Raw genomic sequence first — 12881 nt, 5'->3', positions numbered from 1 at the left:
AAACATACAGGACAAAAAGGGTTCCGTTGTTTTCAGTGGGATAAATAACTTTTTATTGCTGGCTGTTCAACCTTTAAAATGCTATGCCAATCACCGTTTCTTTCTACCCATAGACTATAATAAAATGTTTCTGAGCAGTAACAGTTATGAATACATTCCTATCCAGCTTGTGAGTGAAACAAAATGACTCCTTAAGAAACAAAAGTTATTAAAACATAAATGGGAGGAGAGGTAATTAAACAGAAATCATTATCTATATGGATCTGCTGGATAGGAAAGTTCTGGACAAGAGAGGATACTTTATTTTTTTCCACTCTCAGCTTTATACCGCCTCCAACTTAAAATGGGAAACTTCACCATGTAGCATGTTCAATAGGCCAAATCACAAAGAAACGCACTGCTCAGGCCCCTCACAAGGCAAAGTGTGCTGCACTCTGCTCTCACAACACTGCCCTACATGTTCATAGATGAGAGCCACAAATCAGTTGATTAAAAAACAGCACCAACCCACTGCTTGTGGAAATACAAATACTGCATCCCTTCCACCACAGCAAACTTCCTACAAACTTTAGAGCAGCAGCAGCCTCAACAACAAAACCCAGGATCTCCAAACTGTAAGGAGCCAGGTAGCAGGTATTAATTTAAACCATCCACCAGGAACGAAAATCACGCCTCCAACTCTAAACTACTTCTACACTGAGTTCCCCCCACTGTATTCACAAATACAGAAAGGCATTCCTGACTGCCAAACTGCAATGCTAGTTTCCCCCCCCCCCCCTTTGTGCCGTGGAAATCAAGATAGTTTGAGACTTGTTTATAGTTGTCAAGATGCCGTGCACGCCTGGGGAAGGAAATAAATAAATAAATAAATAAATAAGCAAACCAACCCTCACCGATCATCTTTGAAAATTAAAAAAAAAAAGCAGATACATTTTGCACACTGTGAAGATACCATATGTAGGGCGTTTGCATATCAAACACTAGTGCAAGCGCAACGTGTTCAAATTTGCGGTAACTTATTACAGTCTAAGAAAATAGGTCTTTCCTGATCATGCTAAACTATCATTTTCATAAAGCAAATGTTTCTCTTTATATTTCTGCAGGAGACCTTTATTTTTCCCCTCTCTCCCTCCCTACTAAAAGCACAAAAAGTTCACATTCACTCTTCGTGTTCATGGACAATCAGACACCAGGTTTAACCAGTAATCACTGAGTATTTACTGCCAAAACTCAACCAGCAAACAAACAAAACAAGCTTGACTTCCCGGCTCGCTTATGACAAGGATTTAATTGTATATTTAAAGAAGAAGAAAAGGAAACAGATAGCAAGGTTAAACTAAAAGGTAACGCACAACAGCAAAAACAAGCTGCATCTTTCCCCCCCAAACCCGGTTCACACACCCCTCCCAAAAGAGAGATCAGTTAGAAATATAACCACTGCAATCTTCCACGCTGCAAACATTGTCTGGATCTAGGCAGGTTTCAAAATGGGAAAATGGGTTTTTACCTTGATGCAACACTGAGCAGGAACCTCAGACATGTCTCACAGAAAGGGGGGGGAAAGGAGAGAGAGATCAGGAAGTTCTCAGTTTTTTTCCACTTTCCTTTCCTCTCCCCAACCCAGAAATCCTTCACAGACAGACGTAATCATTTAAGGAGAAGTTACTCCAACCATCTTTCCAAATAACCCCAAAGATCCTGCAGATCTGCCCCTAGGAGAGGCAGCCCGCATAGTTTTGTTGTGATGTTTGGTTGCTGGTTGGTTTTTTTTCCCTTTGAAGGAACGGGTGACTATGTTTGATTTAATTTGCCGGTGTTATGTTTTGAGATCTGAAGGGTGAGGCTGGTTTTCTTGCTCTCTCCCCCTCTCCGTGAATGTTTTCCTTCCTGGAAGAGAGAAACTGAAAGACAGAACTGAGAGAAAGCTCTTTGCTCATTGATCTTGAGAGTTTCAGGGCTGAAACTGACGTGAATTCCCAGCACTGAGCTCTGCCTCTTAAAGGAGCCCTGCCACCAGGAAATAAAAGCTCATGTTACCGTCAGGCAACAGGGAAATAAATGCAGGGCAAGGTAGGGGGAGAAAGAAGGGGAGAATCTGCTGACACAAAAGGGTGTCCAAATTGATGGTGAAACTAGAGAAGGGAGGGGGAGTTTAATAGTTATGTTCTCAAACCTGGTGCAGACAAAACCAGGAAACAAGAAAATGGAATAATAGAAGAAGGAAAGAAACAGATTGTTTTTATTGATAGTTCATTGCCCGAAGATCTGTTAAAATTTAAACGCAGAAACATCTGCGTGGAGGGGAGAGTCAGGCTTGGAAATGTTACATCGATCTTTGCTCCAATAACTGCAGAATTGTGAATAGCCTTCCTCAACCCCCTCAAAAATTACACACCATTAACAACGGTAAAGTGTGTGTAGAGGGAGCGAGGACTAAAGAAGAAAATGGATCACAACGTGAGGATCAAAATGATTTGAGGAAATAAAACAATAGGCTTTGTTCTGCTTGCCGAACGTTGCCTCTTTAAGAAAATCTACCAGGAAATGGGAGCTCGGGTTACAAACTGCACACAGGGAAATCTGGGCAGAGAGGTACACACAAGAGACAAAAGCATGAAGGGGCAGTGAAGAGATAGAGGGGATAAGACAAGAAAAGAATCCTTTAGCCAAAGAGACAGAGGGAGAAAGAAGAGGGGACATTATGCAGTAAATCAGAGGTGGAAAAGTTCCTTACCAGAAAATATTTATTTAGCATAAAAAAAGAATGGATAGTAACACTTCCCCTTCCCAAAGGAGAGAACTAAACTGCCTTTGGCATGGGTTAGGTTTCAGGGCTGTTCATTTTAAAGAATCGGCTGCTGGCTTGCAAGTGAGTCTTTAAATGAAGGATAATGGCAATACAAGATGTTAAAATAAATGTTTTCCATTTGATTGCAAAATCAAAGAGATTAAGAGAAGAGCGAGGCGGGAAAGAGTTTAGTTATGTCCTCAACTCCCCAGGGCTAGTCTGATATTCAAAGCCCTATTCCCAGCCCATTAAAAAATGGGGTCTGGTGTTTCAGGCAGATTTTTTTCCCCCCCTAGAAGGGAGAGGGAAGTTGTCGTTTACTTTTTATTGTTTTTTAATCTGCATTGGCAGGAAAATGTATTAGATTAGTGACTGGGTCTCTTCCATTCTATATGTTAACTGTTCATATAGCTATAAAAGTAGGTTATATTGTCTTGTATCTGACTTATTGAGCTATAAGTCTATCTATATCATGTTGTATGTACACACTGTCTGTCTGTCTAGTTATTTATCTAGGACAGTATTGCCAACTCCTGTGGTATTGCGGTAGTTTTCTTAAAGCACCAGATCCTGGAGTCATGTAATTGCATAAGAATCTCAGCTTTCATCTTTAAGTTTCTAGCCCTCATGCTTTTCAAGAAAAGACTGACCCTTAAAGGCTCACAAAACATATAAGGCAAGTAAAGAGAACCCAACATTTTTTAATCGCATGATTTTTAAGCAAATGCCAAAATTTGGGGTTCCTGATTCCTTATTTTTGAATATTTGGTGTTGGACATGGGGCTTCCACCATGTCCCTTTGGAGACTATTTCATGGTCTAACAGGTCGCACGGCGAGGAAGATATTTGGGCTACCTTTTCATTTGTCTAGTTTCACCCAATTACTCCTAGTTCTATCGATGTATTACACTGATTGTACTAAACCATTTCTCTCCCTCCTGGATATTGGCGCCTTTCAAGTACTTGTACCCAAATATCACATCCTTTCTTAGGGCTTGTCTATGCTTAAAATTCTACAGTGGCACAACTGTGCTGTTGGAGTGCTTCAGTGAAGACACTACCTATGCTGACTGCTGGGGTTCTCCCATCAGCGTAGGTAATCCACCATCCCACGAGGGGGTAGCTATGCTGATGAGAGAATTCCCCCATTGACAGGTTTCAGAGTAGCAGCCGTGTTAGTCTGTATCCGCAAAAAGAACAGGAGTACTTGTGGCACCTTAGAGACTAACAGATTTATTAGAGCATAAGCTTTCGTGGACTACAGCCCACTTCTTCGTGGGCTGTAGTCCACGAAAGCTTATGCTCTAATAAATCTGTTAGTCTCTAAGGTGCCACAAGTACTCCTGTTCTTTTTGCGGATACAGACTAACACGGCTGCTACTCTGAAACCTGTCAATGGGGGAATTCTCTCATCAGCATAGCTACCCCCTCGTGGGATGGTGGATTACCTACGCTGANAGAAGTGGGCTGTAGTCCACGAAAGCTTATGCTCTAATAAATCTGTTAGTCTCTAAGGTGCCACAAGTACTCCTGTTCTTTTTCCCCCATTGACTTAGCACTGTCTCCACCAGAGGTTAGGTCGGTTTAACTGCATCACTCAGGGGTGTGGATTTTTCACAACCCTGAGTGACGTAGTTATATTGACCTAATTTCCTAGTGTAGACCGGGCCATAGTCACTGGATTTAGTTCTTTTCCTCTTTCATTCTTTCCCTCAGGCTAATAAACTGCTAGAAACGAAAACTTTAGGGAAAGTTAAAATAAGTTGCCAGCTATCAAAAGTATTTGACTGAAACAAAGAGGATAATAGATGGGGTACCTTTGGAAATTTAAAAAAAAGCCACAGGAAAAGAGTGGTAGTAAGCAAACAGTTAATTAGTAAGTAAGGAGGAGAAAACATGCCATCAACAGCAGTGCTGGTTACATTTAAGGGCAGGACTTGCCTGAGAAACTAATACTAGGGCAGCATCAGATATTTAGACCCAAGCCATATATCCCCCTTCCCTAAGGTGCTATAAGTGCCAATGATATAGGCAAATGTTTGTAAAGGGAAAATGAGATGCAGTAAATGTGGGAGTGAGCATTCCTGTGGAAATTGTGTAAAAGGGGTGGAGGTCAAGTGTAGTAACTGTGGTGGGAATCTGTCTGGCACACAGAGGCTGTATTGTGGCAAAAGAGACAAGCTAAAGAGATACAAAAGACAAAAAATCTTATCAAAATCTTGTGAGGAAGCTGTAACTAGGAAAAAGAAGAGCAAATCAGCACAGGAAAAGGGGAACTGCAGATGCAGCCTCATTCTTTAAAAAATATTATAAACCCTGCAGAAGGAACAGGTGATAAAATATTAATAGAGAAAAAGAAAGGTTTATTGCATGTATGATAGAAGTGATAAATTGCACATCACATACAGGGGGGAAAATCAGAAAAACTGAAAATTATAGCCAGGGTCATGGAAAAATACTTGTGTCTTGATAATCTGTTAATGGATCATTTTCCTGCAATCTTGAATGAGGGCAATAGTGAAATATGACTAGTGAGGGAATCACAATCTTTTGCTGGAATGTGCCCAGTTTGATAGCACATTGTCAAGAACAAAAAGAAAATACACTAAAACAGATCTCATATGTATCCAGAAAACATGGTTGGTTGAAAAGTTTGCTTTGAAAATTCCAGGCTTTTAGACAAGACCAAAAACTAAGTAGAGATGGAAGTGTTTGTACTTTCATAAGGGAATGATTAAATTACACAGAAGTAGAGAATGAAGAAATAAGTCTCGAATATAATGCTGTTGAGATCCCAGTGGAGAGGAGAAATATTTCTTTAAAGATTTATAATATCTATAACCCATATGGGACATTATAAAGCTCAGAATTACAAGAAATAATGAAGAATGCTAAAAGACCATATATATTTATTTATGACTGTTTAGGTCACATATATAACTGTGGGAAAGTAGGACAACTGATAGTAATGGCGCATGTCTAGAAAGACTCATTGATGAAAATAATCTAGTGGTTTAAAATGATGGCACCCCCCCCCTAGACTGAATGCAGCAGATGGTAGATTTTCTTCCTTAGACCTGATATTGCAAGCAAATGCAATTGGGAAATATATAAGGAAGAAGGAATAGGGAGTGATCATTTCCCTATACTTATTACTTTTCAAGGACAAGGTAAGGTTGAAAATAGTAGAAAATTACCCACCTTAAATCTTAAGAAAACTAACAATGAAAAATACAATTAATAGTGAAGATCTAATGAAATATAAAAGAACTAAGGCCATAGTACAAACAAAAAAAAAAGAGTTGGAGAAAGTATTGTGGGAGTCAAATAAAGATAACAAAATATACAGGCAAATTAGAAGAATGAGTGGATTTCAGACTGAGAGTAATCACATCCCAGCTCCTATTGGAACTGACAAAAAATAGTTAGAAGTTTTGATAATGAGAATGAGAGAACAGATGTTTTTAGCAGAAATTTTCTGAGGGATGAGTAATGATGAAAATCAAAGTGTAGTTTTGTGCCACATTAAAAGACAATGCATTGAAGAGAGGTATAAACCTATATGCAGTGGGGGAAGCATGAAGATACTATACTGAATGAAAAGTTTTATATGCAGGAACTTGAGAAAGCTATTGAAATAAACAAAAATATGTTCCCGGGCAAAGATAATGTCTGCAATATAGTGTTCAGATATCTTCCTGAAAGCAGTTTGAGGATACTTTTGGAATTCTATAATATTATATGGGAACAATGAGTGATATTGGTAGGGTGGAAAGATGCAGTAATAATTCCAATAAGAAAACCAGGCAAAATATGCACAAAAGAGGATGCCTATCGACCAATTGCCCTTATGTCCTGTCCGGGTAAAATTATAGAGAGAATGGTGAATGACAGATTGGTTGTCTATTTGGAAACCAATGGCATTATATTTAAGGTGCAGAGTGGTTTTAGGAGAGGAAGATGCACCATTGACCATATTGTTAAATTGGAAACTGAAAAACAAAAAAATATGAAAAAGAAAGGTTTCATGATAGCTATCTTTCTAGATATTGAAAAAGGATACAGCATACTATGGAGGGAAGGCTTATTGTACAAAACAGGCACAATCGAGGTAGAAAGAATGGATGGATGGATGGATGGATTAGAGAATTTTTGAGTAAAAGGATCATGCAGGTCAGAATTGGGAATTTTGTATCAACTATATATAACATTAACACTTCCCTGCTGTGTTCCATTTTTATCAGTCAGCCCTTATTGAATATTATGGTAAATGATCTTTCAAAATGAGTAAGTGCTGGGGTAGGTGTCACTCTATTTGCAGATGATTGTGCTTTATGGGTTAGGAGCAGAACCTTGAGATGGCAGAAAAGAGACTCAACAAAGCATTACAAGAGACTTCAGGTTGGAGATGTGCTTGGGGTTTCAAGTTCTCCATTGCTAAAATGAAAGGATTGATCTTTACAAAAAGAAAAGTTACTAAGGAATGTAAACTGTATGGGTATGGAGAACAAATATAGTTAAGAAGTTTAAATTCCTAGGGGTAATATTTGACTAAATTACTTTGAAAAACTCATATAGGATGTTAAAGAGGAAATGCAAAAGAAGGATCAACCTGCTTAAAAGTATTGCTGGGACTTATTGGGGGGAAGATAAGAAAACATTGCCAGTGGTATAGAGCCTTGATCAGACCAGTTATTGACTATGTCTGCCAAGCTTTTGGATCAGTTTAAAATCAGAATTAAAAAAAATAGATTTAATGTAAGCACAGGCAGTATGAACTGTGTGTGCGGTGAAATTATTACAACACTCATATGTGCTACAGAAAGCGGCTAGTGAAATGCCAGTTACATTATGAATGAAATTAGTGGACCTAACTTTCTGGGCCAAAATAATGAGAATTGCAATGATGAAAGTACCAAACAACTATATGAGGATTGTTGGGAATTCAACAGGTGACCTCTAGCACACAATGTTAAAACTCCATATGCCATTTGAGTTAAAATGTGGATGCAGTAATTAAAAGACAAGGAAAAGCTAAACAAAGTCAAAACTTTTAGTCCTGGGCAAAATTCGTTACAGATGGAAAGCCACAAATCCAAACGTGGATTTAGATTTATTTTATAAACTTACAGGTAAAAAGGGGACCAGTAGGTATAAAAAATGAAGTGTACCAGCACATAGATGAAACGTGGAGTTGTTTTAGTCAAATATATATAGATGGGTCCAAAAAAGGAAAAAACAGGAAAAGTAGGGATGGTATTGTATACCAGAATTAGTACATATAAAAGAATATCTGACTTTGTAGCTGTCATGACAGCTGAACTAGTAGCAACCATGCTAGCATTAAACTGGATCTGGGATGTACACCCAACAGCTGCGGTCACTTTTTCAGATTCAGTATCAGGCCTCCTACCAATAAAAAAGGGTGTCTCCATATAGAAGTGATTTAATGAATGAAATTATATATCTAATAACAGATTTAGTGCAAATGGGGATACATGTAGCATTAACTTGGATCCCAGCACATATAGGGATAACAAGGAATGAAATAGAGGACAAAACAACTAAAAGCACTGTAAGAAATGGAAGGACTAACATAGAAATACCCCTGAGTAAACAGATATTTAGAAGCTAGTAGAGAAAAATTTAAAAGGGGAATGGCAAAAAATGTGGATGAAAAAAGAGGAAGAAGATTTTTTTTTAAATTGTGCTCTAGAGTTGAGCATAATGACTTACCTCAGGGCCTGGATAGGAAAAGTGAAGTGATTTTATTTAGAGTACTAAGCGGCCATTGTGGTTTAAACACAAAACTTTTTTTTGAATAAATAAACACAAAGATGGACTATGTGTGCATCGTACGGTGGAAAAAACAACTGACCACCTTCTATAGGTCTGTAAGGGCTTTGATCAAGAAAGGGAAAAGCTTTCTGGGGGATTTAAAGGGCTTAAAGTAAGAAAAGTTACATTACATTATTGAGTAAAAATATTGGGGAAATGCGGTTGTATTAGAAAGGCGCTGTTACATTACCTGACAGACCCAGGGCAGAACAAGAGACTATAAACAGCTAAGTGTTTAGGAATGATAGCTGATGGTAGAGTGACAAGATGTCCTGATTTTATAGGGACAGTCCCGATATTTGGGGCTTTGTCATATATAGGCACGTATTACTCCCCACCCGAGTCCCAATTTTTCACACTTGCTATTTATTTGGTCACCCTAGCTGGTGGTCCAGTCAAGTCTATTTTGCCAAAAAGAAAAAGTCTGTGAGTTGTGTCACAGGCAGTGAGTAGGCTGCTGTGGAAGGCCCTGAGCTAAGGTCTGCAGGAGTCTGGGTACTCCTGGGAGCCCGGTGGTCTATGCTGGAAAAGTGAAGGACACAAGGAACCAGAGCCCAGCAGGGGCTGAGGATGGTACTCTGTCCAGGGCAATTAGTCTAAGGGCCCAGTGCTCTATACTAGAGCCAGAAAGACTCCCAGAAAAGGACTGGGAACAGGGCCCAGAAGGGAAGTGCAGAAAAACATTTTTAAGAGAGTTTTTAGTTTGGGGTCCACAGCTAGTGAGTCTGCACACCAGCTTAGACTGGCTGTCATCCACATCCCCTCTGTATAAAGACAGTTCTCCAAATGTCTATTTTCCTGCTTCTTTTCAATAGCTGTGTAAGAAGGGGTACCATGGTCAAAAGTTCGTAAGTGTCTTATGCACCAAAGTGCTTCAGTCACTTTTGAAAAGTCAACTCCTTAAGTGCTTTTGAAAACTTTATTCAAGATCTTCATTGCCACTTAAGCTGTCCCCACCTCTTTTCTGGGTTTGTTCTTGGTCCTGCAAAGTAGCACAGTCGCTCAGCCATTTCTGAATAATTGATTTCACATCTTTTATTAATGAGCCCAAATTCTCTCGAGTATTTCTTTTTTCCCTCTTGTCTATTTACAAAAAGCTCTTGCATTCCCCAACACCCCATTGTTATCATTAACGTGTTCTATTCTTTTGCTGTCCTTATCTTTTCCCTGCCTTTATCTTTACCCTGCAGGACTTAACCAACTCACTTATTTAGTTAGCTTTTCCTAGCTCCATTAGTGGTTATTTTTTGCCTTCAAAACTTTGAGCGCACTTGCTGTTTCTTACTCTGTTACGTTTTCCTGGTAAACTGTAGTTTGTTGTGCTTTAGTTATTCATTCTGTTTGGAAACTTCAGTCTTCTTCCACACTCATAGATTTTAATACTTTGTCCTATTGCATTTTACTCAAAAGGACCCCCGGTCCTGCATTGAAGTCCATAGGGGTCTGCAAGGGTCCACTCACGGAAATTCAATGACAGGATCAGGGTCTTAATGAACAACATGCAATAGGAAAATATTAAAATAATTTGAGTGTGGGGAAAATGGAAGCATACCTGCAATTAAGGCATAACAGACAACTTCTCCCCAGGAAAAGTCAGGTAAGTCAATAAGGCTTCGCATTGCTGCAAGACTCTTCCTGAGTAGATCCAATAGCAGAATCAGCATTTAGAATCTTCATTCTCCCCCAACTTGCTTTCTTGAAACCTACTAACCTGTAAGTCAGTATTCCAGGAGCCCGGCATGCTGTAGTCAAGTTGCTCATGGTCATAAGTACTAAAGTTGCCTTCATATCCTCAGTCAATTTCTCCCTATTGGTAAAGAGTTCGTCTACTCTTGCGGTCGGAGTCTCTGGTGCCTGGATCATGATGTTGTTCTCTATGAACCCTAAGAACTTCTTTGAAGATCAGCTGTTGGTCTTCCACAAGATGTCTGAGTCGTTAGTTAGGTGTGCGGTATCCTGGAGCTTGGAACTCTCAGACTTGAAGCTTTTCATTCTTTCTCTCAGAGGAGCCTAAGTCTCATTGAAAGTCAGTGGGTCTTAGGCTTCTATGGCTAGGGTGACCAGATAGCAAGTGTGAAAAATTGGGAAGGAGATGGGGGGTAATAGGACCCTATATAAGAAAAAGACCCAAAAATTGGGATTGTCCCTATAAAATCGGGACATCTGGTCACCCTATCTATGGCCCAGATCCTAAAAGGTATTTAGGTGCCTAACTCCCACTGAGATCAATGGGAGTTAGGTGCCTGAATATCTGAGGATTGGGGCCTCAGTCACTCACCTCTGTTCAGCCATCATGAGCACCACCTCCTACTCAGATACAATCACTCTTCACTGGGACTCTGGGTTTTCTTTCTCATGCTGTTGCCACCTCACATGAGACCTCTGAGCACACTGCATTGTATTTATAGTGGGTGGTAAATATGCAAGAGCTGGGGGCTAAAGGGCGAGGATCCCTGTCATGACTTGCTCTGGATAAAGTCAAGCAGATGTTATCTGATGCCCCAATGACAATTTTTTAAAAAAAGAAACAAACCAAAAGACTTAAATAGCTCTGGATGCAATTTAAACAGAAGAGGAGAATGAAATAGGACTCAGCAAGATGCACTCGTAAGTAAATGAGAACAAGCATGGCTGGGATATGGACCATATTTCAAAGTGTCTAGTTGGATTTGTTTGTGCTAGAGGTGAAGCCCAAAGTAGCACCAAGAGTTCAGGTCACTGAAGCATTTCCAGTCCACAGAGCCTTTTCAAGTTCCAGCTTCATCAGAAAGAGCAGAAGACACCGGGAATGGATGATCTACCAAGGAGGGGCAGCAGCTGTGGATGGAGCAGCTGGAAGAGGAGAGGTCAGGTACAGGCTGAATCCTGACTCTGGCCCTAATAGTAGGGGCAGTAGCCACAGGAATTGGGGAGCAGGAGAACTGATGGAAACCTGCCTCAAAGGGACAGCAGTGGAGAGATGGCAAAGGATTTGGAAAAGTAGGTGAACCAATCAGGGTAAAATCTCCTCATTTGACCAACTTTAACCACGGTGTGCTTGCAGGTGTAAGTAGTTGGAGTGGAATTCTTTGTGTCTTTTCAGATACACATGGAATCTTGCCAGTCAAAGTCTGATGGTATGAGTGGAATCAGGGCCGGCTCCAGGATTTTTGCCGCCCCAAGCAGCAAAAAAAAAAAAAGCTGCAATCGCGATCTGCTTTACCATCGCTGCTTCAGTCTTCGGCAGCAATTTGGTGGCTGGTCCTTCACTCCGAGAGGGAGTGGGAGACCTGCCACCAAATTGCCGCCGAAGAGCCGGACATGCCGCCCCTCTCCGTTGGCCGCCCCAAGCACCTGCTTGCTCGGCTGGTGCCTGGAGCCGGCCCTGAGTGGAATAAAGCTGTGCTACGGATAATTGGCTTAATCCCTGAATGAGGCAAAGCCCGGGTAGGGTACACAAAATTGTACAAGAAATGAGCCAGTGGTCTGCAGGATACATAGGGTGGGATTACATTTGCAAGCTCTTCTCCATAGCTATGAGGGCTAGAATATTACTACTTAAAAAAAATGAAAGCTCAGTCATACAGAATAACATGACTCCTGGACCTGGACCTTTAAGGAAAACACGAGATATGATGAGACTTGCAGTAAAGCTGTGATAGGCAGCAATACTACATTCCATTAACCTGTCTGTAGCGGGGTGAATACCCGCTCCAGCCCTGAAGGGGTTGGAAAAGTCCTGCAGAGGGCTGGGGCTGTAAAGGAGCAAAACCCCAACTGATTGGGGAAGTGGCTGCAGCTGGGGCCATGCCTCAAACTGAGCCACTCAGCCTTATAAGAAGGCCAGGGTAGCCAGAGCTGAGAGTCTCCCTCTCACAGGAGAGAGAGACAGGCCTGGCTGCAGGGAGCTCACTGGGGACCTAGAGTGAGGCAAGGCTGGGGAAAGGCCTTGGGGGCTGGGAAGCCCTAGGCCATCAACTCCCCAGGCTGCAGGACCTGGTCCTAGGCCCATATAGGTATTGGGGTTGCAGAGGGGCAACCTGAGGGTGGGTAAAGGCAGCCACTCCAAACCCCTTGTTGCCTGTGATGATTGGCTGATAGACTGTAGTCTGCCCCAGGGTGCAGGGGCTAGATGGTGACTGGCAGTAGCCACTACTGAGGTGACATTGGGATGAGGGTGGGGGTTCCCCTGGGTGGGGAGACCCAGAGAGAGAGTGAGGTACTGCCAAGGGGGCAGCACCCAAGCCAAGGGCACCGGGGTCCGGGAGGGACACGG

At 41.2% G+C, this 12881-nt stretch overlaps 1 protein-coding gene across 3 annotated transcripts in view; it reads right to left on the bottom strand.

Moving 5' to 3' along the window:
- The window catches only part of ETV6 (ETS variant transcription factor 6), a 164933-nt gene extending 162982 nt beyond the window's left edge, over positions 1 to 1951 (bottom strand). For all 3 annotated transcript variants that reach the window (XM_034784310.1, XM_034784319.1, XM_034784329.1), the window contains exon 1: positions 1508 to 1951. In XM_034784310.1, the coding sequence (XP_034640201.1) occupies positions 1508 to 1540 (33 nt within the window). In that variant the 5' untranslated portion in view covers positions 1541 to 1951. The remainder of the gene's footprint in view (positions 1 to 1507) is intronic.
- Positions 1952 to 12881: the final 10930 nt, after the last annotated feature.

Source organism: Trachemys scripta, chromosome 1 (assembly GCF_013100865.1).
Source record: "Trachemys scripta elegans isolate TJP31775 chromosome 1, CAS_Tse_1.0, whole genome shotgun sequence".
Lineage (NCBI taxonomy): Eukaryota > Metazoa > Chordata > Testudines > Emydidae > Trachemys > Trachemys scripta.
This window is presented reverse-complemented; position numbering and strand designations above follow the sequence as displayed.